Source organism: Numida meleagris, chromosome 6, assembly GCF_002078875.1.
Source record: "Numida meleagris isolate 19003 breed g44 Domestic line chromosome 6, NumMel1.0, whole genome shotgun sequence".
In the NCBI taxonomy this organism is placed as follows: Eukaryota; Metazoa; Chordata; class Aves; order Galliformes; family Numididae; genus Numida; species Numida meleagris.
Genome location: NC_034414.1, coordinates 51,799,727 through 51,827,524, shown reverse-complemented (window position 1 = coordinate 51,827,524; position 27,798 = coordinate 51,799,727). Strand labels below are relative to the sequence as shown.

The following is a 27,798-nucleotide window of genomic DNA, read 5'->3' as shown; positions in this document are numbered from 1 at the left end:
CCATGACCTCTCTGGGCAACCTGTGCCAATGCCTCACTGCCCTTGTAAAAAACTTCTTTGTATCCACTCTAAATCTCCCTTCTGTTATTTTGAAACCATTTCCCCTGTCCTATCACAGCAGACCCTGCTAAAGATCTTGATGTAGTCTTGGGTGGATCTAATAAAAATGGGAAAAAGAAGTAACCTTTGTATAACAATGTATAGCTAGCTTAGAAACAAACCTATTTCTGTTACTTTTTTTTCTGGAGAAAAGGCAGAAGGAAACCTCTGCAGAAATAAATGCGGGATTGGATGGAATTTGTAGCAACTTGTCTTCTCTGGAGATCTGGCAACACAGTGATAACATTTTGTCTTTCTAAAGCATAGTTTATCTGACAAACTTTATGTCTCTTATAAATATTTACCAGCTTAGCCTTGAAATCCATCCTGCAACACAGGTGATATTTCCCCCACTTTCAGAGACACTAGCAAGGAGAGGTCGCCTCCGAGCACTATCCAGTAAGTAAGTTGCTTGTCTTGTTACTTTATCATCATGACTATCAAATTCCACACACCTAACCAGTGGAAGGAGAAACTCAGTAGATTTGGACTCATATCCTTCTTGCTCTCAAGGAGGACTGCTTGAGAGCTGACTCCTCCTTTGTGTCAATGACAGGAATTTGGGGTAATTTGAAGAATACTTACCTCGTGTGTTAGTGTATCATAGAATCATTAAGGTTGGAAAAGACCACTAAGATCATCTAATCCAACCATCAACCCATCACTTGTATGCACGTATATATGTCTGTGTGCATATATGCTCAGCTTATGTAGGAGCTGCTCTCCTTCCGTAGCAGTCAGGACCCTTTGTGCTGGGAACAGAGAGGGAGTTGTGTCTATCTTATGTGCCAAGGTCACTCACAGAGCCTTCATCACAGCCAGGAAAAGTATCCAGATCTCCTGGCTTGCTGCTTTTACTATAGGGCTGCTTTTTTGTCATTATCTTTTCGGCTGCCTGTAGAAGATGTTCTTTACAATTTATTTATAAAAAAATGGTAACTGACTTATGACAGAGTCAGAAAAAGGTAAAAATAGGCGGAGATTTGCTTTGGTTGTTAACCAGATGAGTGCTCTCATCCTGCATTGGTGGGAACTGCAGCTGGCACGGGAATGCCAAAGTGCCAGCACCAAAGCCTGGGAGCAATTTTCAGAGCGTGAGTTGAGTTCTCATGTGCTGTTTGTATGTACAAACGTACCCCAAGTGACACTGAAGTATGGGGCTATATATACTTGTGTTGCCATTCCAGGGACACAGATAAATCCAAACTGTCCCTTTACGGATGGATAGGTGAAAGTCCTAGGCCTGTCCATGCAGTAGGAGTTCTGCTATTACTTTGAGTAAAGCACACGTCTAACACTGCCTAAATTAAATGAGGCTGAGAGTGGGTGGCAAAGGAGGGAAGGCTGTGGGGGAAGGAATGCTTGTTTCTTTCAGAGTGATGTTTCTGACTGGCAAAGTGATGCCGAAACAAGAACTTTTGAAGAAAGTGCTTGAGACCACAGAAAATAACAGCAGCTCATTTTGTTGTTTTATTGCCAATAATGGGCAACATTGATTCGTGTTGGCAGTTCCATGTAGCAAAACCTGCATGGGGGATAACAAATGACATAGCAGCTGCTTTATTATTTCACTTAATTCTTTCTATATTCTGTTTCCCATGTTCAGACAGGTGAAGCGTATTAATTTTCCTAGAAATTTGGCCATACTTAAAAAAACAAACAAACAAACAGAAATGATTGCATGGATTTCCTATTTCTTTGTTGCCCATAAATATGCTGCATAATATCAGGTACTACTTAAGCTACATTCACAATCAGGAGGTGATTTTTTTCCCCTATCTAAAGGTTCTGAAAAGTCAGGAACCTGATAATCCAACTGTATTTTCCTGGTTCTCATGCCGTTCTCGTGCTGTCCCTGGTGATAGTGACAGTGCTTTCCCATGTGGAACTCCAATGAAAATGCTTGTACGTTATCCAGGATAAGCTGCAACTTGTGCTTTGAGCTGCATTGCCACTACAGTGCTAACAGTTGTAAAAACTTGTTTTTGTCAGCGGAGTTGGAGAATATGACTCAAAGACACGCAGGAAGCAGCTTAGTTAAGGTGCCATTTTTATGTCACTTTTTTTGGCTACCGCTGCACACAGAAAACAAAAGAAAGAAATATCATTCAAAACAACATCATTATGATGAAGCATTTAGATTTTTTTTTCTTCTGAATACTAAAAGTCACAACGAGTCGCCAAGAATCTCTGAACAATGCACATGCATAGTAAATCTTAACTTTAACATTGTGATAAGAGCAAAAATGATAGAATTGATTAAAAATGCTGGAAAAAATGCAAGCATTAAACTATTCAAATGTGTGAGGTTTCAGTCTTAATTCTGCAAAAAGGATTGCATATGCAGAACTGACTTGGATAATTTTACTCCCCTCAACTCACTTTGGAGGCTGGGACTGGAAGACATAAGCTGGTAGGGGCAAGTAGAGGATCAGCTAACGTGATTGTTAGAGCTGCCTCATCCTGCACTGCAGCTATGACAGAACACACCACCTGGGAATCTGCTGAAATATGAAATCATTTTCATTTACACAAAAATACCAGTTTAGGCTGATAATTATTAACCCTGATGCAACTTGTGTTTCCTCAAGCCTTTGCAAAACACATTTTAAAAGCCACAGTAATGTAAGCAGTATTATTCCTTCTTATTCTGATGCCTTGTTGTTGTTTCTTTTCCTTAGGCATTCTAAAATAATTCCATGCAGTGGATGGTTTTCAGGACTGTTTTATCATCTGGGTTACCTCTGAAACTGATATCGTTATTTGTATTTGTTTTTCAAATTTTAAATTCCATAGAATACACAAACTTAACAGTGTTTTATAATAGGAAGGAGAAAGGTGTGATTTCAATGATGGTGATGACAAAGCTATTGATAGAAAAGTACTGATTACTGTCTATGAGCGGAATCAATAGTCCCTGCTCGATTATAACGAGGCCCAAGTGCAAGGCCAGGCTGACATGTGTTTTTGACAGCAGAGAAAACAATGGAAAGGGAAAAAATCCTCCTTCTCAACGTTGCGTCCATGCTGCCATGCCAGCATGGAATAAGATCCAAAAGGTGGGATGGGATTTAGTGTGTTAACTTCCTCCTTTGATCCATGCAGACTTGACTTCCAAGCTTGCCTTTCCCTACAGGGTCCCTAGGGACAGCAGGATGGCTGTGGCAGTGCAACTGCTCCTCATTTCTCAGGCATCAGAGAGCTCAGGCACTGGGCTGTGAATATGAGAAAACAGTGGTGTCTTCTGGACTGCAAGCTCCATGTAATTGCTTACCTGTCAGGCAAGACATGCTGTGCATGGCAGAGCCATATAGCGTGACGTGAGAGACGTGAACCTTCATGATGGGATCACTATCAGGTGCATGAGCTGCACTATTTCCACCACTGTTTGATGCAGTGCCTGCACGGCTCATGGGGTCTGGGGCAGAATCACACTGCTCCAGGGAGCTGGGTGAGAGTGTTGTTCTGATGGGTTGGCACCGGGTTAGTGTTGTGAAAAGTGAAACGAAAATACCTCCTTAACTTTCTGTAAACCTGATGCCTTGCAGACTATGAAGGAAATACAAGGAGAAGCAGTCAGTTGGCAGCCATGCTCTGAACTTGACCCTATGTTTGAAGCTTACCTAGGTGTTTTATAACAACCTCTTCTATTCCTGCTAGTGCATGACCCCAGAAGGGCTGCATCTTAAACATAACTCCTTTCGGATGCCTTGCCATCTGAGTCAGGCACGTTACTGTTCCTCCTACACTGTTTCCTGTGTGGTTAATACTGAATCAAAGGCTCCATTCACAATGATGGGAAAAGAATAGATGACTCCAGCACACGTAATATTTTCAAGTTCAAATTAATAATTGGTGTGCCTGAGTGTCAGTGGGAAGCAATTGTTTGGTAGCAGGGAGACAAATTCCAGGCTTTTTGGGCACAGGTTATCTAAAAATGAACAAGCCCACGCTTGTTCAAAAAGGAACATCTAAAATTGTCGACAGGCTATAGGAAAGTATGCAGCTCAGCTGAAATTCCCAGGGCCCACAGTAAGCCCCAAGAGTTGGGTTTTGCCAGAGAGATTTAAATTCTGGAGACTGTCACCAAAACAAATCCTATTCGATTTTGTAAATGCTAGCAAGCACATTTTCTCTGATTCGTCTTCACCTTATCAGTCAGTTTCTGCCATGGATATTAGACACGAACATGGTATTCCAGCTGTAATAGCACAAAACCCAAATACAGACGTGATATAGCTTATTTTGCTGATGCTACAGTCAAAGAACCCATTTAGCCCTTTCAGATACAGTAACTGAACTCTGGAAACTCACATTACTGTGACTCACATGCCCTTTCAATATCCCCGACCCTTCCCCTCCACACATAGAGTCCCCTTTCTTGAAACTATGCTTTGTTTTTCCTACAAGCAGAATTTTTAACTTTGGCCATGCTAAAATGTGTATCCATCACCCAAACACAATTTTGCAAACAGTTTTGCTTTTCCCCAATGCCATCTTTTAATTTTCAACCCTTTCTCCATCCTGGAGGCAGCCACAAGGCTTATCGGTAATTCTTTCTGTTCCCTTATGGCCCTTGATAAAATATGCATTGGAGCAGGCCAAGAACCAGTTGTGCTGGGCTACAGCACTGCATTATGTTTTTCTGCTGATAAAAAGGAGTTGCTACCTTGAACATTCACACAACACACAACCTGGGCTGAGGAAAGGCTGGAGGGAGAATAACTTGGAGAAAAAACAGCTGGGGGTTGAGCAAAAGAAAGGGTGCAAGGACAAGGGGTGAGCAGACAAAGGGTCCCAGCACCCTTCCAGGACACTGCGGTGCTGTAAGGGCGAGCAGTTAGACGCATGTCACTGTGGTTTCCATAGCTCTGGTTTCTCAATCAGCATGTTCTGCTGCAACAAGTTGAGGGCCTTAAAGGAGTCACGGTGTTTTTCATCAGCTTTGTTACCTTTATCACTCAATCTTGCACACTCCTCTAAGCGATAACAAATCAGTTGGAAAGGGTCTTTTCCAATAAAATCCAGTTGATTGGCATTAATTACATTTCCCTCCCTTAATTCTTTGTTAATCGAGATCCATATGAGTCATTCCATTATATTACCGGGACTAGTGTCAGAGATAAGCCTGTAAATAGCTATGTCTTTTCCCCTTTTTCATAAACTTCCATGTTTGCTTTCCACTGGAGCTACCCCAGTGCCCAGAAAGTCACCAGCACCCGCACACATCTGCTGTCTTGTGTTAATGTGTGAGGGAACACATCCTTGATAATCACCCGACAAAGCCAAAGTTATATTCTGCTGAAGCAAGGGGTTTGAACAAAGAATTGATGTTACAGTCATGAACAACCTTTGCAAATGCATGGGCAGATTTACTTGCCCTGTTCATCTTTGAGTTTCTGCATTACAATATAGAGCTATAACTACAAAGGGTCTTCTAAAAATGTGTGAATGAAGTAAAGAAAAGGATTTATAGCAGACTAGGTACAGACTGCACAGGACAGCTGGGTTTGGTGTATTGTCCCCAGCATGGGGCTTCACAGCACTTTTACTCTTCCAGCACTAAACCACCTTTAGCCTCTCATTCTCCTCGAATGCTGACAGCAACCCAGGAAATGAAGAAACAGCCCCACTGTTACAGTAGATGTGTAGTAACATCATCACCATTTATTTTTTTTTTAGTTTCAGAACATCAAGGAGATGACAAATACATAACGTATTTGGGCTTGTTTCATAGGAAAAGATGAGCTGCTGATTTGAGAATGTCTGATAGGAGGTCAACAGCTTCAAATTGAATGGGAAAAATATCAAATTAATGCTGTTGCCACAATCCTGATTAGAATTCACATCACACAAGAACATAAAAACACTTTTGGAGAGAGCGAGAATGTTTTATCATCTGAGCACAGCACTGTTTTCAAGATGCGTAGAAGAAAAGAGCAAAAATGAATTAGAAAGAGTGTTTCATTGTTATTGAAACAAAAAGCAGCAATCGAAAATTAGGACTGTCCCTCAAACAACCACAAGTAGCAACCTCAAGCCCTGTATTCTCTCACAAGTGTATTTATGTGTGGAGCTGCTGGAAGGCGCTGGGGGGGGCTGGATCCCCCCCTGCTGCGCTGCAGCAAGTGCTCCTGAGCAGGGCACGGTGCTGGTGCTCCCAGCCCCAGTTTTGGAGCAGTGGGACATCCTCGGCCCCACATAGCATTGGCTGTGGCTCTGTGTATGCCTGGCGCTGAGTGCCAGTCACAGCATAGCGCTCCTTCACTGGTGGCAATGAGCATTTCAGGATTAGCTCTGTGGTCCGCATGAGCCACATGGCTCTGCGTGCCTTGCTTGAAGTGCTCGGTGTTGTATAAACCCAATAAATGAATCGTTCCTTCTGGCAGTGAGGTCTGTGTGTTCTGCAGGTATTCTCCAGAGAGAAAATTCACCTCTGGCATAGAACTGAAGAGTTTTCTGTATATCTTATATCGATTTTCTTTTTACACGTTATATGGCATCACATGATTTATGGGCAAATGTGATTACAAATATATTACCTTAATTACCATTTATTGCTTTTCTTCCCTCCACCCTCACCCTCTCTTGTTTTAGCCTGCTACTTCTCCTGGGACATGGTTGACCAACGTCCCCTGTCAGCATCCATAAGTACACCTCTCCCACAGGAGAGATCTACCACCCACCTCCTCCCTCACCTCTCTGCAGCAGAGCAGTAAGTCTTGCTAGCAGGACTTATACCTTTGCAAGTATAGGATCCCACTGAAGCCATAAATACTTCCTCGCATTGCCCAGGATTGCCAACCATAACATTCCCTTACCCATTTATAGGAGGTGCTGCTCATGGCGTTAATATGACCATTAACACCCTTACTGTTTCTCCCACTAACATTTTCTGCCTATAAACAAGTTTTCCTGTTTTCTGTTCATTCTGGTCTTACTTTGCGCCTCCTGCAGCTGGAGCCACCTGAACTTTGAGGAGATGGTCTTTTAAATGCTTCTAAAAGCAGTCACAATCCTTTTTGATTCTTCAATGTGATTTTGAAAAGCAAAGTGATGTTGCTTTGAGAAATTTGGCGGTATGACCTTTAATGCTTTAGAAACCTTTTATATTTTTTGTTTGTTTGTTTTGCTTTTTTTTCAGTAGCAATGTGGGAAAAAAGGAAGAAGAAAGAACCAAATACCTATGAAGAAGAGCGACCAGTAATTTGAATATCAACCTTTTGTAAGACTTTTTGAACAAAGGAGAGATTCCTCTCTCTGGAAGTCAGCAGAATGAAAAAGGACTTTGCAAATTTTTGAAAATTCAGCAAATGTTTGTTCCTATTTTTCAAACAACCCCTGTTGAAAGCACTTTTGTGCATCTACAATAGCTGATGGAATGGCTTCAGCCTTGCCAAGGCAGTGCTAGGCATAGCATGCCTCTGTAGCGAGTGGGGCTGGCGGGGCAGTTGCAGCGGGGCCAGGGTTGGCTGGGGACAGCGGGGAAGGAAGCAACATGCGGAACAGAAGGGAAGATCTGACAGAGAGGAAAAGCACACAGGTCTGAGGAATGGGGAAAGAGCTGATGGAAAAACACCCGGACACTGACCCTGGAGAATTTTCCTTTTGAACAACTTCATTCCTCTCACAAGGAGGAATGAACTGAGAACACCTACACTGGGTGTGATCCTTGATGGTTTGACTCTGAGTTCTTATTTTCTAGTGTTGATTGCTTTCAGCAACCTTCACCTGACCTGCCAGAGCACTGGTCCCCAGGGGATGATGCTGAAGGACCAAGGCATCAGCTGCAACCACCTGAGACCAAGCCTGAGCTCACCTGGGCCTATGTCCAACTGCAGTGAGTGGAGAGGGGACCTTTGGAGGATGTTCAAGGGCCTGGACTGCCAGCCCTTCAGAAGAGAAATAGGGATATTAAAATAAACTTCAAAAGTAATTGTTAGAAGGCAGAGAAAGCACGCTGTTGCCACACATTGGCTCCATGCATGTCATACACTGCCATGTCCTATAATCCCCAGTGGACCCGTGTCCTCCATACTCCACGTCCTCCATGAAGATGCAGTACACACCCCACGACAGGACTTTGGAAATACATCCTCTGCAGAGAGTAGAACTGCTGAAAAATGCTATGTAAGAACCTATACACACACATAAATATATTTATATCCCTCTGCGTGCACACATAACCTTCTTGCTGTCTTTGCTACAGACCCTCCCGCTACCTGTAAGTATCACACGCATACCCCTTGGGAGCCTGTGGGGGCTGTACTGTATAACAGATGGGGATTTATCACCTTCTCTAATACCTAAGGAAAAGACTAATACTATTTTTTAAAGTACCACATTGTTTTTGGGCTCAGCTCTATTGCTTTTAATATTTTATACATGTGAATATGATGTACTGCAATGAAAATACCCTTACATCTTTTTCCAGTAAGTGCATCTATCAAAGCAAGGAATGATGTCAAATGAAAGAGAGGAGCTCTGGGTCTGGAAGGCACAAGAAAATGCATAAAAGATGAAGCCCTATTTATGTTGCTCGTGCATGAAAAAAAAAAAAAAAGAAAGAAAGAAAAAAAAAGAAAAACCCAGCAATCCTCCTACATTAAGGCTCTCAAAGCTATGAAGTAAATCAGCCGGCATGTGGCCTCTGTGCTTGTGCATTAGGATCCAGGCTTTAATTACAGATCCCACTGCCTTTGCAGAGAAATCCCCTCTGTTTTGCTCCTGGAGCTTGTAAGGCTGAGGAAGAGGAGGAGTGCAGGGGACCTGTTCCTGGGGCACAGGGGCACTTTTGGACCCAAATTCTGCCTTATTTCTGTTCCCTGGCTACGCCGCCTTGCCCCATCATAGCCAGGCTCAATCCAACAGCAGCCATGAAGCCCTGTGACACTGAAGCCCAAGGGAAGTCTCCGTGACCAGCTGTAACCACAGGGCAGAGCCAGCACGCTGGGCAGCTCGGAGAACAGAAAATCACAGTGCTGTTCACCGGGATGTGCTGGCGGTGCTGAGCTGGAGCCGGTGTCTCTACCAGGAGCAATATGCATGCATTAGCACAATGGAGTGGGCTAATTTACCCTAAGCTCAGCAGTTAAACTGCTTTAGGGCTCACAGAGGGCCACTTCAGGTCTCTCTTCAAGCCAGATTTTTGCTTAGCAGTCGTTCTGCAGGTGGGCGCCATCCATTTTGTGTGCAGTGAGGAGCCAGGGTGGGGAGCCTTGGGGAAACAACGAAATGAGAAACATGCAGAGGCAGCCTTCCTCCTGCATTTCCTAACTCCAGAGCAGCTGGCCTGGTAACCTCAGCCTTCTCGAGGCCACTTGCATGCGTGGGCACTGCTGGGCTGCAGGGAAGTAAACAGCATTAGGGATGGGAACAGGGCGCAGCTGGAGCACTGAGGCCACCGGGCAGGAGCACAATGGGAGCCAGCATGGGGATTGTCCCAGCAGAATGTTGGCATCCTCAGCGTGTCAACCAACACAAGATATGGGACCAGCAGGCTTCAGCTGATGGCAGAGGAGAAATGCAGATCGGAGTATTTTTTTCACCCCAACTATTGTGGGAGGCACTTCTGAATGGGGGGAAGACGTCCTCCTTCAGTCCGATGCCCTCTGCGTGCCTCCTTTCCTCTCCCCCAGCATCTTCTGCCACCTTCCCATTCTTGGTTCAGCCCACCCCCACGAAGCAGCCGGCAGTCAGGGTGTGTTCGTGCAGATCCGTTCATGGTAGCCACGCCAAGGGAACCACTAGAACACTGCGTGTGGGTCACTCTGCCTCGTTTGTCCCAGCAGACAGCTGGCTGGCTCCTCCTCAGCATGTCCCAAGGTTGCCCAGACTGGGCTCCCAGCTGGGAGCTGGAGCTATGCTTTCCACTCGACAGCTTTCTGGCCCCGCAATTCAGCTCTTTCCTGAGGAGACTGAATGATCTTGTGGGCTTGTAAGCATTTAGTAACTTAATAACAGGTCATATTAATTCATTTTTTTGTGCTCTGTCTTTACTCTTTAGAAAGATGGAAATCATTTTTTAAAAATAAAATGCTGCATATGCTGTGTGTGGGAAGTGGTGATTTCTAGCTACGGACTGAGGGGGCAAAATTGTATAATTTATAACTGTATCATAAATAATGAGTCTGATGCCTCTGTTACTGTGATTTTACACCAGTCTAAAAGTGGAGTCCGAAGCCGAGAGTCAGCCCCAATATGTTATCTCTCCACTGCAGAGCAACTGAACACTGGGAGCTGGATCCTTGGCAGGCACAAACAAGAAGAGTTTCATTAACTTTGTGTTTCCTTTCAGCTAACACGCCAGGCTGTGGATCCTCTGACTCAAACCGAGCCTTTTTGCACCAGGAGGTAGGCTGGGGTAGGTGTGGAGCCCTGGACAGGAACCAAGAGCTGGCAAGACACCAGGAAAATATCCGCTCATCTTCACTGCCTTCGGTGCAGCTATTTCAACTCGTCCCAACTGATGATCTGTCCCTGGAGTCGCAAGGAGCATTTGAACAATGCTCTCAGACATAGGGTTTGGATTTTGGGTCGCCCCGTGTGGAGCCAGGAGCTGGACTCGATGATCCTTGTGTGTCACTGAGGTGGCTGTGTGCAGCCCTGCAGGCTGCCCGTCCCGCAGCCGCGTGCCTCCCCGGGGAGCGTGCAGCAGGGATGTGGGAGCTGCGTGCCTCGGCATGGCGTGTGAGTCACCCCGGGTACGTGTCTTACATAACCCTGCACACGTTTTCGGAGCGTGCTGCAGCTGAAAGGGCTGCCAGGAGTCCTGACAGGGGCGGGGAGCAGACAGAAGAAAGCAAAGGCTGCTTTTCCTTTGCCCCCTTAAGTATGATCCCTCTGGAGCAGGAGGCCACACATGGCCAGAGGTCCTGTGCTGTGTGACCATGGCTGCTCCGGCCAAGAGGCTTCACTGCAGTGTCAGGTCCAAACCTGAGACCTTCACAAACACTAAATGAAGCTCTGAGCCACTGTCCTCTCCTTCAAGCCTGTTGCTCTGTCCCAGTGCTCCACAGAGCACAGGTGAGGGTCATTCCAAGCAATGGGCCAAACTGCCAGTGGCTTTAACAGAGACTGAACACATCTTTAAAATAACCTTGCACCAGGCTCTCTGTTTCATGGTGCAAGCACTGGGTGCATTTTCACCATTGAATACTGATTTGCAAAAGGCAAAATGCTGAATGGCTCCAGCTCAACTCAACTCCCACCCAGCAGCTCTCCTGGCTCCGGGAGGGACTTTTGAACAAACCCAGGGCCAGAGCAGTGCAGATCTCCACTGTGCCCAGACTGGAAACAGGGACTTCATGTCAGCCTCACAGCCTACTCAGCTGTATCACAGGTGAAGGTTTTTAGGATGGATGATGAAACCCATAGGGTAGGTTCCCAGTGGTGCTTCCTCCAGGCATGGGCAATCTGAGCAGCACCTTCCACCCCAGGGCTGTTAAGAAACCGAGAGAAGCCCGTCTTCTCATAGTCCAGGTGCTGCTGCCACGCGGCTTGCCTCACTGCAGGGCTGGAGCCACGGTGTCTCTTCCCCACTGAGCAGCGAATCTTAATTTGGTACACGAGTGTCAACAGGTGTCGTGAAGAGAAGAGGGACGAGGGGATATCGGTGCAGCTGGAGGAAGTATTTATAGCCGCCTTTTATAAAAAACATATAGCTCACATCTCTGTTAACGTATGTAACACAATCGGGAACCTGAGCTTTTCATGATCCCCTGGCTGCAGGATTTCCTGTGGAATCCTTTACCGGCCGCAAAAACAAGCTAAAAATAAATGCATTAAAAATGATACACATACTGAAACCCGGCATGCCTTTGCCTCCTTGCTGGCTGGTGAATTGGGTGGTGGCAATGGGAACTGGGAAGGAAAACTGGAAAACTCCGTAATACCTGGGCTGCTGTGGGTTGAAGTCCCCAGGCAGCTCCAGATGCGTGTGGCTCAGAGCATTCACTGTGGACAGGAGTTCAGCAGCCCCCACAAAAACTGAGCTGAACTTAAGCTTTGAGCCCTCCAATCATCCCAGGATGCCAGATGAATGCAGCCTCTCCCCCTTGCGTCTGCTCCCAAGCTGTTACACCGCATGGCTTGCAGTTTGCCCGTCTTGGAGAAAGCACAAGCTCCTGACTGCTGCCATCCCTGACTACTTCAGCTCTTTTGTAATATTATGCTGAGATATCGTATTGCAATGACACCTGCAGGAGCATGGGCTCTGGGGAGTGCAAATGGGGATTTCTGTTGCTCTCTATGAAAACTCTCTTCCCAGCTGGGCGTCTTGTGCAGAACAAGATAGAGATGTAAGGGCTGATCCCTGGCTTTAAGTTTTGGAGTGATTTTTAAGCAGTACCAAGAGCAGGGAGGTGACTGATTGAGAGAGAAATGTCTTCACCCTTTCAGTGCTGATGGGGGTTGAAGGCTGTTGTCTACCCAGATTCTTGCTGCCAAAGGAGCAAAGCACCTGCAGCTGCAGAGAGAAGACCAGACTTACTCTGTGGCTGCCTTCATGCAGGTGCCAAGGGATCAGGGCTCTGAGGAGGTGGCAATTCCCAGAAATGGGAGCCTCACCCTTTACTACTCCCTGCTTGGTGCCAGGGTGCTGTGGCAGTGGCTAGTGGGGCAGGGTAGGTTTACCTCTTGCTTGTCCTAGGTTTGGAGTGCAAAGTTGCCCAAGCTCATTCCCTGCTGAGGGCAATTCCGGCTTTCACAAGAGCAAAACTGAGAAGAATCAGCCACAAAACACCACTCCCTTGGGTTGATAAACTCGAGACAGCACAGGAGCACTCAGAAATGAATGATGCTATCAATACTGATGGGAAGGGAAACAAAAGAATGCTTTTCAGGACTGGATTAGGGGGGTTTTGAATAATAACGACAGAGTGGAGTCACTGTGTGGCATTATGCTGTTACAGAATTAGCCACATCAGTTAGTCCCCACCTCAGGTGGATGCACTAGGCATGGTCCTGTCCTCAAACGGTTGCTGGTGTTATTTGCCCAATCTCCATCCTCCATTAAATCCATTTGCTTATGAAATTGGAGACCTTGATTAACAACCTGCTAGGATAGAGAAATAGAAATCACCAGAGTACTTCTGCTTGCCCAGGAGATGGTCCCCGCCCCAGGTAAGCTTATGCTTCACTTTTGTTTGTACGCTTCATTTTTGTTCTGCAGAAAAGGGGAAGGTCTGAGCTGTCTTCAAGGAAGACTGCAGATTCACAGGCAGGGAAGAAAAAAAAAGCAATTTCTTTGGAAGTCATTTTCTCTTAAGAAATTCTGCCTGCATTTTTTATTAATAATACAACAGCCTGGATGTGTCAAAAAATATGAAAATACGTTTCCTGGTGGGAGCTCCAGTCTCACAGACCCTGGCAGTACAGCTGGGTTGTCATTTGCTTCTCAGAATTTCATTTCCTAATCAACACGTCTGTGAAATCACTGTGTTTTCAAAGTCTGGCTTCCACAGCTGCTGTGATCAAAGCCCGGGAGGTGGGGCAGAGTGGGCAGGAGGAACCGCGCCGTCTCCATCAGAGGGAGGAGAAAGCCCACATAGCAGAGAGAACTGAGACAAAGGGGTTTAATGTCCCCACGTGGGTCTAATATTTCAGAGGCAAATAAGAAAATAAGGATCTAGAGACCCATCCCTCGACTCTGGCGCCCAGCTGGTCTCCACATTGGGGATTTTTTCCTTGATATTTGAGTTTCTTGGCCAGCAAGAGGCAAAGGAGCAGGGGCATTGACAAGCTGCTGAGACAGCAGCCAAGGGGAGTGCCACATGGAGGGAGCAACCACCTCCTGCAGGTGGCCAGGCTGGGAGATGGGGGGGATGGGGTGAGTCAGCCTCTCCCACACAGACAGCTGCACAGGTACCGTGCAATGCTGAATTGGATTTAGACGATCAGGTTTTGCTTCTCTGACACCTGCAGGGCCATAAATTCAGTGCTCTGACATCCTCCCAAAAGCCCTCCCTGGAAATGCAGGCCATGCTTGTTTGCGGAGAGCTTAGAAAGACATGAGATGAAGGGAAAAAAAAAAAAAAAAGCTTTTAAATAAAGAAATCAAACCGAACACAACCCAAACAACCCTGCTGTCTCCATCTCTCATGAAGGATTACCCTCCCATTTCCCAGAGCCTCACAAAGACACCGCCCATTGGCACCTGAAGGCCGTGCCAGTTCTGCAGGACGCCATTTCCCTGCTGGGCCGTGAGGAGGCTCCCACTGCAGGCACGGGCCTGCCCTGCCCTCACAGCGCCTGGCGCAGATTGCAGGAACCAGCCTCTGCTCACAGAACCACAGGACATCCTGAGTTGAAGGGACCCACAAGGATCATCAGGTCCAGGCCCTGGCTCCATGCACACAGCACCACCCAAATCCAAACCCTATGTCTGAGAGTGTCGTCCAAATGCTCCTTGAAGTCCGGCAGCTTGGGGGCTGTGCCCACTGCCCTGGGCAGCCTGTTCCATGCCCACATGCATTACAGGATGCCGGGCTTTAAGGTCATCCATTCTTGCTTGGCAGCTCAGCAAGCAACTTGTTCCCAGGTGAAGCATTTATATCTCCCAGAGGAAAATACCTTCTGATTCATAGACTGTGGGTGCTAACAGAGGAGCGGAATCTCGGAGAGGGAACGATTATTTATTTTATTTTATTTTATTTTATTTTATTTTATTTTATTTTATTTTATTTTATTTTATTTTATTTTATTTTATTTTATTTTATTTTATTTTATTTTATTTTATTTTATTTTATTTTATTATATTATTTATTTTTACTTTTTGCTCCCTGCCGCAGCCCCACGCCGCCGGCTGAGGCGGGGAGCGGAGCGGCGGCTCCGGGGCACGGGCGCCCCCTGGCGGCTGTGCCGGGCCCGCGAAGCCGCGCAGCACGGGCGCGCCCCGACCCTCGGTCAGACGGTTCCGCGTCGGTTTCCTTGCGAAGGGTCTGGGCATGAGGCAGGAGAGCGAGGATCCAGCCCCGCTGCCCGCTTCTCCTCCTCACTGGAGGCCAAGGCCCCAAAGAGCGGCTGGCCTCCTTGATTCGAGCACGGAGGTGGGTGTGCGCTGCTGAGGAAGGGGGAGGTCAGGGGAAGGCGGCCGCCGTCCCTCATTGCCCCCGGCAGCTCTGTGCGCTGCAGGTTGTGTCATGAGCGCAGCCACTCCTTCCCCATCCGGCACGGCACGCATCTGCGGCTTTTCCTGTAGAACGGGTTTTCTGGTATTAATGATACCACTGCTTCTCTCTGTCTTCCACTCCCACCTCCCAGCACTGAAATGAAGGAACAAAGGAGGCGACAGTATCATAAAAGACTGCGTAAAACAAAGAACCTGCAGTCGTTAATACCTTGCGCTCATGGAGCGCCTCAGCTTCCCAGCGAACATCACCAGCCGCCCCCAGAAAAGGCTCTAATGACAGACAGGTAGCAGCTCTCACACCTCTCCCCCCACCAGAACACTCCATTCCCCCTTGGTGATTCAGATAAAACCACCCCCTCACCCCACCATGAACCACAGCCACTTTCCCCTCCTGTCTTCCTGCTCACTGAGTGGCACCGGGATGGAGCCAACACTACTTTTCTGAAAGAGTGGTCAGGTGCTGGAATGGGCTGCCCAGGGAGGTGGTTGAGTCACCGTCCCTGGAGGTGTTCAAGAAACGTTTAGATATAGCGTTGAGAGACATGGTTTAGTGGGGTTATTGGTGGTAGGTGGATGGTTGGACTAGGTGATCTTGTAGGTCTTTTCCAACCTAGCTAATTCTATGATTCTATGATTCTATGCTGTGGAGTTTCCCCCACTGCCCTCGTGCCTCCCTCCAGCCCGCACGCTCCTGCCCAGCAGGGCTTCAGCCATGTGCCCAACCTCATGGGGCAGAGCTGAAGGCATTTCCAGGCCCATGGAGATGAGAATGTTCATAGGGCTGGCTGTTAGCTCCGGGGCCTCTGGAGTCTTCGTAAGTGCCTCTTGCTTCCTATGTCATTTGTTTTGCCAAAATTAGAGAATCACAGCATCATTAAAGTTGGAGAAGACCTCTAAGATCATCCAGTCCAACCCCAGCCCATCCCCACCATGCCCACTGAGCCATGTCCCTAAATGCCACCTTTCCACAGTTCTTGAACACCTTCAGGGCAGCCTGTTCCAATGCATCACCACTTTTGGTGAAAAGATTTTTCCTAATACCCAACCTGAACTCCCTCCTGAACCTCAGAGGAGTTGCTCCTCTCTTCTGGCATGAAGAGCAACCAGATAGCCTCATCGCCCCTCACTCCCTTTATTTTTATTCAGCATGGCTGCACCGAAGATGCCGATGGTTCTGCTTACATGTTACTACTTTTAAAGATCCTCTTTCTTTCGTTTTTGGACTCTTGGCTTCGGCAAGTCATAAGCCCTGCTACTCAATAAAAGTATTGACTACTCCATTCCACTGCCATATGAAAGTGTTCTCCTGTGACCTCTGGTAAGTAGGATCCTGCCTGCTTACGCTGCATGAAGGTTTCCTTTCTGGTTGTCTGGGGGGGACTTGGCTGCTCTGGAAGTGGCACACTCTGGGCAGCAGCTCAGGTAGATGCACGTCCAACCCACTGGCACCTGGCTGGGTCATTTTTCTGTGATCACAGCTGTGCTCTGGTTACCTGCTTCTCCCCTGTGTGTGCTTGCCAACCACCCAGAGCCACCCTAAGGCATGGCACCTCCACCCATGCCCACTGTGCTCACCTGGCTCATGGTGCAGCGTATGGACACAGGGTGGGCAGGAGACAGAAGCCCTTCAGTCCAGCTTTCCCAGCAGCAGAAATCAAGCAAAAAAGCCTCCACATTTTTATTTAATCTTTTCCTATGTGAACTACTCTGCTGACAACTTATACACCTGTAACTTTGGCCGTAAGAGTATTCTTAAATTAGCAGTTCTCCGTCAGTGCAGGAACAGATAATATACTTGTTTCCTCACATTTCTTTTAAAGATGCTGGATGACTTCCTTAATGACACAGATACAAATCCAGGCTAACTCCATTGACGTCAGTGTTGCTAGCTGGGTTTTATTAGCAGCAGATCAATATAAAAATCAGTAAGGATCAAGCAAAACTTCAGAGCGAGTGATGCAAACACCCACACAAATCTCCCAGTGCTGCTGCTTCCCTTATTTGCAATGTACTGCTGATGCCCCCAGGACCCCAGACTCAAACCAGTGCTCTTCTTTTCTTGATCTGTTCCCCTTTTAAGAAGAAAATGCTGCGCATACCATGCATCTAACAACACAGTAATGAGATAAGATTAGAAACTGAAAAAAATCCACTCTCGACCTGCAATCTCAGAAAGCACCAGGCCCTGAGAACAGGAGCAGGCTCTGCAGCCTCTCCCCCGCCTTGCAGGTGCCGGGCTGCTGGTGTTCAAGGGCAGCTCCAAATGGTGCAGCCAAGTGACCTTGGAGCTGAGCAGTGTGGAAGGAGCAGGGTGAGAGCTGGGAGAGGCCGTGCCTGTCCCTGCCGTGCACCTCGCTGATCCCAGCCATGCCTGCTGCCCAGGCTGCCGGCCTTCACCCTGTGCTGCTCCACCACTACAGACTTGCACGGCCCGAGGAGCAAGATGATTGTCTTCAACAGGCTGACAACACGATCAGCCCACCAAGCACATCAGTAATCAATCCCAGTGGCTCCAACAAAGTTATAAAACCAAAGCTGAAAGTTAAGCACGCAAACAGTGTTTCACAGATAAGGCTTTAAGGAGTGATGTTTTCAAGCTGCTTTTTATTGTCTTTCCCTCGGGGTTTTCTGCTCCACATCTTCATGGTTCAGCGGTGTTACTGAATGCCAAGGAGTCAACTCTCAGCAACAGCCCTCCAAGGCTCTTTCGGAGTAATTATTTTGAGAAGAAAACGGCTGCCATGGTTTGTGAGGCCAATTGGTGGGTCAACAACTTCTGTTCCTTCCGTCCTTGACACTTCTGTTCTCTGGGAATGCAGAATTGCTGTGATCTTTATTGTTGCACAGCAGCCATTGAATGAAAGGACAGCTCTGTTACAAATCACTGTATTAACTGCTGTTCTCTAGTACCTCTTCTTTTCAGACATCAAGGTGCAGAACTTGCACAACTGGAACACTCCCATGTGCTAAGCATTATTTCATCAGATATAAATCAACTTGTTTAACTTTATGGCATATCAGCACAGCAACAAATCAGCTGAGCTGGAGACACTGGTGGAGATCAGGATCTTCTAGTGAGCATTGCAACCCAAACAACAAGAAAGTTCTCAGCAGGAAGGAACGATAGCCTTGTGCATAAAAATAAGATGAAGACACAGGAATGCGTACACTTGAACACTTTGGTTTTGGCTTTACCATATGCAAGACAGCACAAGAATACCCTTGCGTGCAGGTCTGTCTGTAGAGAATGCTGTGAGCTTCGTGAATGATGGGAACAGGGGTGGGGGGAACAATGTGAGACAGAGAGCTGCCACACGACACGTGCAGACGACTGGTTCTGCACTTGTGATGCTCCTACAAGTGACCCTGCAGAGTGAACTGCACCATTTGCAAAGATGCCCCCTCTGGAAGCTGTGCGCTGGGGCTGTACCGACTGGGACAGCCACTGCAATGGGAGTTAGAAAGAGTTGAGCACGTTCCTATGCCTGCCACAACTGCTTTGGATCACATTTGCCTTATCTTTAGCCCTTGCCTCACTACAAGCCTGAGCCAAACGCCCTTGGGAGCAAAGAGCATCCCCTTTACATAATACATCTACCACATCCATCCGAGTAAAGCCCTGACCTCCAATGAAAAGCATTAGGTTCGAAGTAATAAAGACAGACAGTTTTACTTCTTACACACACAGCAGCCGTCAGGATTTCCAACCCCGCTTCAAGCTTCTGAGCTTTTTCATCTGTGATGCTGTGATCTGATTCAGCTGTGCTGCTGCAGCCCCAAGCAGCCCGGCAGCGGAGCTGCTCCTGCTGTGCTGGGCGCTGCTGGAGCTGCTGAGCTGCAGGAAAGCTCTGGATCACAGGCTCAGGGAGGAAGATGAAGGTTTATACCACCAAGGTAATGGATGCGCCGCTAGAATTCCCACCTGCCAGATCAGGGCGCTCACGCTGAGGCGTTTTAACAGACAGTGTGGTATGGAGTGAGGACAATCACCCGACACTCATTGTTTCCTATTCAGGTGCCAGGAGTTTCTTTGAAGCTTCGAGCAGATTGCATCTAAACACCAAGCCGCCGTTTAGAATTTATACTTGTTACTTTTAATCAGATAGCAGCAGCAATAAATTCAAAGGCTGGGGAAACTCCTTAGTCAAGACTTCTTCCCTAAAGAAATGCTAACAAAACAAATATCCATTTTCATTAACTGCTGGAATCCGTGATCATCCCAGATGGAAACATCAATGTGTAAGTGAAGAGCGGGCATGAAGTGCAGCACAGCGCCAGGAATTTCACCCTCTGGCCTCGCCGTTCTTAGAACATATCTGACTACTAGGGCACAGCTCTATAACACGCTTCATCTGACCTACCTATGGGCTACTGAAGAACACTTTCACTCACTGTCTTCTCCCACCAAGTTTACAGCGAGTCTACCATTGAATAGCTTTGCTATGATTTCATCAGTTCACTAATCCCAGGGAAAGCTGCTTTTAGAGTTTATTTCCTAATTCCCTTCTGGAGGGAACAGGTCTGCCTTGCTGGTCACTAGGTCTGGGGCAGAAAAAAAGAGATAAATCCCCTTTAGTGGCTGCCTATAATTACAATCAAATCTGTTCTGAAACAAAAGCAGCTACACCCCAGGGACTTCACCATATGGCAGCTGGTAGCGGCCACCATGGCGTAACCCCTACTTCAAACAACTCCAGTCACATTCAGGACAAGGAGGTACATGGCTCTGTAAAGCCTCATCTGCAAACTGTCAGTATGGATCAAGTGATTACTTTGGTAAATGACCCTGACCTATGCTCGTTAGGAGTCAGGCTCAATTAATTCAGCTGGAACTGCCTGTTCTGCAGAGAACGCTTTTGGGCAGTCAGTTGAGGGACCTCAGTACTTCTAAGCACTGCAGATGAAATGTAATCTTGGGAGCGTGAGAGACCACTCCTTCCCTCCATAAGCTGAAACTCTGCTCAGAAAGGCAAAGCCTGCTGCTACAAGCTAGCATGAAGACCAGGCTGAAACTCCATTGGAAACTAGACAGCATTATCAACTGTTTCCTTTTAAGCTTCTGGCACCACCCTTGCAAGCTGAGCCCTTCGCTTTTAAAAGTTATAGGTACCAGGCTTTTAATTACTACCTACATAAACCAAGAATTGCCCATATAATTTGCTACAGTAGGAGCAGGCAAAATTCATCAGCTCTGCAACAGCTACCCTCTAATATGTTCAGCTAGCGTTACCTTTCCACACCCACTCCAGCCTGGCAGGCAAAATGCTGGTAATAATGCGCCCTCAACCATCACACCACGGAGGTGTGTGCCTGCACCAGCAAAGAATTATCTTCTACAAAGGTCACGCAGGGATTAGTAACTCACCTTCCACATTCCCAACGAGTCTAACAACTGACAATTATTTTTGAAATACAGGAAAAATGCCAGGACTAACCTCACAATTAGAAGTCACGCTCTTGTATTACCTCCCTATTATCTACGGCAAGTTCACCCCACCTCCCTAACAGGGCCTGCCTGACGCACTGGCTCTGACAACTCAAACCCAAGATCAGCTGCAATGCAATACTCAGTTCACAGCCCTACACCTTGCTATTTCAGGGAGTCAAACCTGAAGCTCTTAAACTGGAAAAAAAACAAAAAAAAAACCCTCCCCCTTGATGTGACCCTGCTCTCTGCTCACACTGCTTGGTTTCCCAGAACTTGCAATACCACGCCACGCACGGTGGCCGTGGTCGAAGAGCTGACCTATGGCTCTGAAATCTCATAGACCTTCGTGCTAAATCTAAGACAAATAAACCATTTTCTCTCAACCTTAGCATGTTTTCGGTGCGAGATAATTCATTATCACACGCAGCTATGTTGCAATGTTCATTCCACCACGGAAATTGCACCCAGTTGTGTAAATACTTACTTGGAAAATAAACAAAGCCGAGGCCCGAGTGAAGATTGACCAAAACCAAATCCTTTATTTCCATAACTGTATAAATGTGCTCCAAATACGTGTCCAACACAAGTTAGAAAAACAAAACAGAACATGCCATTCGCAAACTAGATCAGTTCATTGATGTGCTGACTCCTTGGTATTAGGCTTAGTTACACAAGACCAGTCACAGTAAAAAGATACATTTTAGAGTACAAAGAGTAGTAGGATGTTAAGCCATTTCAGTTTGTGCACATACAAGTCACGCTTCTGGCAGAAAACGCAGAGAAGTTCGACTATGCTGGAAGCTACGTTGCATCACTTTAAATGGCATCAATATCAATATCATCATCTTTATTGTTTGCAGGCTTCACAGTTTCAACTTTAGGTACACTGGCAGTTGTAGAGTATACCACCTGTGGAGACAAGGCACTGACCTTTACTAGTGCTTGTGGCAGTGGGCATCACAGAATAATTTTGCTTTAACATCGCAAGTGGCCAACATCCACATGCTCTACAGTTCCCCTTGTCTGTTAACAATAATGCTTAGCATGCTGCTGCATGTTCCAGATATAATGCCCAGCAGCTTCCCACATGAGACCATCAACTGTATACGAAGTCTAAACACACACGTTCAGTCTTCAACTTACACAGGGCACAGGTGTTCAGGTGTTAAGGGGAAGATGTAAATGCTCGTTTGTGAGAAACAGCATTTCATACAGGAACAAAAATTTCATGAGGAAAACATACATGCACACAATCAGCTGGATATAGCTAACAGATTCACCTAGGCCTAAGCTGTGAAGAAAACAAGCCATTTCTCCTTTAATTAACCTAACACACACGCACTAGTTCTTCTGGAAGGCTTTGTGCTTCCCAGCATTCACAGCAATACATCAAGCGAGCTACTCCATAGTGCACCGAGACAAAGTGCCTCAGGACTTGAGCGCACAGGGTTCTGAAGTTATTTGGAAGAAAGAAGCCTTTCTTACCTCTATGTTTTCATCTTCATCCTCTTCTTCATTTCCAGAAGATTCTTCTTCAGCTTCCTTTAGCCATTTAATAAACGGTTCTGCTTTGACACGGATTTCTTTGGCAAGCTCCTTTGAAACGTATTTCTTTGAGGCCTGAAAGACATACAGAGACTCAGCTGAAAAAAACTGAAGGAATATGTATCAGGCTATACAGAAACACAGCAAGCTGAACCTCACCCTACCACCTTCAACAAGCTGTTTTTGGAACACTTCAGTTGTTCTCAGGAGAAAGAAGATATCCACGTGTGAAGTTTTACCAGAGTGGTAAAATCAGGTGCATTACACTACAATCGAGTCCAAAGCAGGTATAGCACAAAATGTTTCCCCCTTACCTTTTCTGCCCAGCCAAGGATGACTTCTTCTTCTAGAAGATCTGCATCATACATCTCCTTCAAAATATGTGGTATTTTAGAAATAAGCTGAGACTGATGCATGGCCACCACACACTCGAAGCCATGGAGAAGGTACCTCTGAGCTTTCTTGTTATTGTGGCAGAACTAGAGTTGTGATAGAAGAGCAGATAAATTAGCTTTTCTCCTCTCCAGGATGAGCTGTTGCTTCTGATTTTAACTCACTGAGATGGCACAGTTTACAACAGCTTTTATCATCCCTCCCAGTTTTCCCTAGTTAGGAAATACTGATTTAAAAATGACAACTCATCTTCCCACAGCGCCAAGCAATCCAGAACCAACTCAGCTAGTTATCTCAGAAACCAAAACAGCCGTTACCCTGAGAACAGAACAAGAGACTGCTTACACGAAGGAAGTGACGCCTGTATTTCCTAATCTGCTCGCGAATCTTTTCGTCAAAAAGGACTTCAGTCAGAACCAGAGGGCCCATAGCCTTGACATCCAGTCTCTCTGCTTCTGCTACAATGTCCTTGTCAGAAGAATCAATGACACCTTCTTCCTTCTTTTTCTACAAGACAGGAACAGAATGTTTTAAAGCTATTGAAATCTGCATTAAAGCTCTACTAAGACTCCTGACTAACAGTGCAACCAGTACTTCTGTAGCAGCTTCAGCTCTAGGGCTGAAAGACTTTTAGGGAAGAAAAAATAAAAAGCAGCTCACTCTTCCTCTCCTTATGAGCATTTTTACTACAGCTACAATGTGAACAATATTCACCTTCACAAAATCAAATAATATGTTGACTCTCTCTTCCACTGTTCGTTCCAAGTCTTCACTAAGTGTGAGGTTCTTTGCATGGTCACTGATTTCATCCATTCTACGCCTCTGGGCTTCTTCTGTTGTGTCTTCACCCCAGTCATCATCATCCTCCTCCTCCTTAAAGAGTAAATAAGAAAATATCCAAGAGATTCACACAGTTCTACTGTAAGCTTACTAATAAGTTCAGTATTGTCCCTAGATACAGATCCAAGAGCATTTTATAGTCAATTATTTCTGACTCTTCCCTACAGAAACACAGAAAGGCTACACTGATCCTGGAACTACATGTTACAGAAATGAAAAAAAGGACCAATGCAGAACAGATGTTAACTAAACCTGCATTTATAGCCAGCTCTGGAGTTACTTTCAAGCACTGCGTCTCAGCACTATTACAGCCACTTAAACATAATCCAGATCTCTTGCGCAATAAAGAGTATGCAATGTGTACTTAGCAAGGAGCATGCATACTGAAGAGTTACTACAGGGGAGGTGCAGGGATACTTCTATTCCAGCTGCAAACTTCTCAAGTATAGTAAAACTCTGACGCAGTGTTGACTAGCAAGGAAGTGATTTTCAGTTTTAAATCAGAGCAAGACACCATACATCCTCATCTCCCCCCTTTCCCTTCTACTTACCACAACCTGTGGAGGAGTAATCTCCTCTGGTGGAGGAGGTGGAGGTGTCTCATTGCTGGACACAGAACCATTTTCTTTGTCCTTGCCTTTTCTATTTTTCTTCTCCTTTTCCTTCTTCCCTGTACCAGTGTCACCACTTTCTGAAAACGAACAGTGTATTAGTTTCCTCTATTTCATGAAGTCCCTATGCTATCACACTGCTGCTGAACTCCCAAGGGAAACTGATGTAGTGTTTTTATTAGCAGCAGGTTATGCATGCTTATTGCTCTGAATACGTATGGAGACAATGCACAGTATTCAGAAAAATCCATGGTTCTAGCGAAGTCTAGCTTCTCATTACAAAGTAAGGCTGTACAAGTCTATATAACAAGTGACCTCACAAAGCAGAGATCCCTGGAATAGGTTAGACTTTTCTAATTTAGCAAGCTTAAATTGCAGCAGGCAACCAAATGCTTACTACAGAGTGTTGCTTGCACAGAGTAAGTCATCCACTGCAGTATGAATTTACTATATGGCTTTTACTTCCTATCCTTCTGCTTCACACTGACTTAACCGGAAATCAGCAGTGAGCACCTGCTGACTAACATCCTAGGAAGTTTTGTCCTGTCTAGACAAATTAAATTCTTCAGATACTTCTACCTGAGCAGCCAGCTCTCTTGGATCCTTCTCACAACACAGGCACTTCACCCCAACCCACAAACACATGCTAGCAATACACCACAGCATTTTTACAGTTTACTCCAAAATCAACTATTTCCTGTTCTACTTGATAAACAGCACTCACACTAGAAAAAGTTGCTTTTTATCACCTCCCCCTCCCCACAAATAAAGGAATACACTTACCAGGTGGGTTTTTGAGAATGAACGTGCAGAGTTTATGGTTTGTGTCAAGCATGCCTCGATAGCCACAGGCTTTGCAAGAGTTACCTATAGTTTGTTTCTTAGGATTGACATGCTGTAAGAAAGAACAAATTCCAGTAGAAATATTACATACAAAACAGATACAGACTAAAGACTAAACCTGGTTATTTACCTTGACATCTCCCTAAGATTAAGTCATGCTTTCACCATCCCTAACAGAGCTCAAATTTGAACTAGCAATTTAGTTAAGAAGTTTTGAACCACTGCAAACCTACAACCTGAGTTGAGTATTAAGATATCAGACTTCTCTGGATTTCAGTCAGCTTTTAAACTTCACACCACTTCCACAAACCCTAAACACAGTGTTTCTGTACTGTTACCATTAATAAAGATAGTACTCACCAGATCAGTTTCAGGATTCTCACACTCAGGACAGAGAACAAATTTTTTAATGAATCCATCCAACATGTCTTGCAGCTTATTCGCCTCATGAGATCCATTGACAATGTAACGGTCATTCTTAACATCAAACTGGGTCTGTGCTCCCAGCTCACAACCAAAAAATTTGGTAGGATCTGTAAATCAAGTAAAATAACCACCAGTGCCTTCGAGTTTTCATTGTTGATTGAGAAATCAAGTAAATATGCCATTGGTGCTTTCTCCTATTTCCCCAAGATCATTATTTTTCCTAACAAATCTTGAAAAAAGTACTTAGCACTAACAACTTAAAACAAAAGTGAAAGCATTGAAATTTTTTTTTTAAATAATGCTGCATCACTCCACAGAGTACTTACACGTTGGAGGCCGATTAAGCGCCTTTGCAACGTCAACCATGTTGACTATAACCGTCTTTATTCCATTTCCTTTGCCCTCAACCTTAAGAAAAAAAAAAAAAGTCTTAGGTTAAAATGACCACGACAGCCCAACCCAGTGTGTATTTCCCATCTTACTACACCTAAGTTCTACTTTGAAGTGTCTGCTTAAGAGGCATTAATGTCCATTTAGTCTGGACAGAATGATGCAGACATCCTCTCCCTATGATTGGCTAGGCTTGATACCATTATCTCAATTCCTTTATATAGAAAGCAACCAATGCGAAACACTATCTTCTTATCACTAATGGTTATTAAGTTACCTTGGCAATCAGACGGGGCATTTTGTAGCGATAGAACTGATCTGAAACACTGCGGTTGACGTTGACAGACATTTTGCCTTATTAGTAGCTTTATCAATAAGATGAAGAGATCTTTGATTGCAGTTTTTTGGTATCTTCTGTCTGGAGAAGACGGGATGACATAAACGACTGCAAGAGTTCTCGGTCTCTGACATGAAAAAATTTTCGCCACTGAGGCTGTAAGGTTCTTGCTTGTACGCTATGTTTCCCCAATACAGGTACCAGTGGCTGCGCAACAGCTCTGCAAGCATTAACAGACAAGAGTAAAAAGTTCACCTTAATGTACACCAATAAAATCTTGCTACACAGCTACATGAGGAGCTGTATTCATGGGTAGGGGAACCAAGTTCATTATGATATACCTTTCTTCAACCTGTGAAACTTAAGACAATAACCTTGAACTGCACTGCTGAACAACTTCTCCTCACCTACACTATAGAGCTTTCCACCCTCTTCTACCTTACTCCCCCCAAAAAACAATGAGCAACTAAACAGTACAATTAACTCCCAAGAGTGCCATGATCATAAGGAATGGAGCACAGGGAGCACTGCCTGATTTATGAAGACCAAAGGCTCTTACACTTCAGGTTGTGTGTTATGTCCAGGCTACAGAGGAAAGGAAAGCGGGAGAAAAATATGGAATGCAGTTTCAAATTCTGCATCGTTGCATGAACCTATTACATAAACCGCAGTCTGTCAGAATGTTGGAAAATATCAGTAAGGTGAAGCAGCAGCAATCCGTAGTCCAACAGAACTTTCACATGGCTTACCAGTTTTCTGGCTCGGAGTGGAAAATTAGGTAATTCTCCCTCTCACTTATGGATTCTCATAGCAGCTTCTGTGGAGTTTTGACTTAACAATAAGCCTGATAAAGTCTGACATAAGTTGCTTCACTGTAGAAAGCCTAGCAATGCAGAGAGGTACAGAGCAGTGCAGCAGCTTTTCCAGTTGATTTTTTTCTTGAGGGAAGGAGGATGAATCCTATTATTAAAGTTGCCTTAAGCAGTATTTACATATTTAAATTAACGTGTCCCTGTAATCAGATCTAAGGTTACGTAAGCCACAACTGGTTGACTAGACTGGCAGCCTTGCCTGCAGCGTGCTCACTTTGACACGTCACCGTGTTATCGTTAATGACAGAAGTGTTGACACATTAAAATAGACTCCTTCATGTCTGTGCATAAGAGCGTGCTTCCATACAGTCCCTCTGCTCAGGTTTACAAGTCCTTTCACAAGAAACAGATATGTGTACCCCATGTATTCTACCTTAGTCCCAGTGCAGCTTTACCCTTCCTCAGCAAAAGCCACCCCACGGATTTTGTTTCAGGCACGGGGTTTCCCTTCCCCAAATGACTAAAGAAGAGCACCCATGTGACCCAACCACGCGCCTGAGAAGCACTGAGGAAGCAGTACATCTCTGCGGGAGCTTGCAGAGCTAACGTGCTGCTTCCAATCCTTCTAGCTTACAGCTTTTGTCTACATGCTGTAGGCTGAAGCTCCCTCTCCTGGTCCCTGGGACACCTCCTCCCAAGCAAGCAACAACCCCCCCAAATAAGCCGTGCACACAGAAAAAAGCGGGAAGGCAGAGCTCTCAGCAACACCACTCCCCACCCCACTCGGGCCTATGATGAGTCATAAATGCAGCAATTAAGCACTGACTCAGCCTTGGAATAGACCCGGGGGGGAACCTCCATCTGCGCATGCGTTCCCCAGCTCTAAAGGGGAGATGCTCCACGCGCGCCTCTTCCCTCCGCCCCCCCCTCCCCCATTCCCCCCC

At 45.8% G+C, this 27,798-nt stretch overlaps 1 protein-coding gene across 2 annotated transcripts in view; it reads right to left on the bottom strand.

Annotated features, from left to right (window-relative positions):
• EIF5 (eukaryotic translation initiation factor 5) overlaps positions 21,171 to 27,798 on the bottom strand; it is a 7,570-nt gene continuing 942 nt past the window's right edge. The window contains exons 1-11 of one of the 2 annotated variants that reach the window (XM_021402732.1): positions 26,792 to 26,944; positions 25,983 to 26,262; positions 25,642 to 25,723; positions 25,250 to 25,422; positions 24,830 to 24,941; positions 23,987 to 24,126; positions 23,310 to 23,468; positions 22,941 to 23,102; positions 22,517 to 22,681; positions 22,143 to 22,277; positions 21,171 to 21,566 (exon numbers count right to left, since the gene is read on the bottom strand). In XM_021402732.1, coding sequence (XP_021258407.1) covers positions 21,474 to 21,566; positions 22,143 to 22,277; positions 22,517 to 22,681; positions 22,941 to 23,102; positions 23,310 to 23,468; positions 23,987 to 24,126; positions 24,830 to 24,941; positions 25,250 to 25,422; positions 25,642 to 25,723; positions 25,983 to 26,054 — 1,293 coding nt within the window. In that variant the 5' untranslated portion in view covers positions 26,055 to 26,262; positions 26,792 to 26,944 and the 3' untranslated portion in view covers positions 21,171 to 21,473. Of the gene's footprint in view, positions 21,567 to 22,142; positions 22,278 to 22,516; positions 22,682 to 22,940; positions 23,103 to 23,309; positions 23,469 to 23,986; positions 24,127 to 24,829; positions 24,942 to 25,249; positions 25,423 to 25,641; positions 25,724 to 25,982; positions 26,263 to 26,791; positions 26,945 to 27,798 lie in introns of those variants that run through there. The other variant, XM_021402730.1, reaches the window with a different exon arrangement.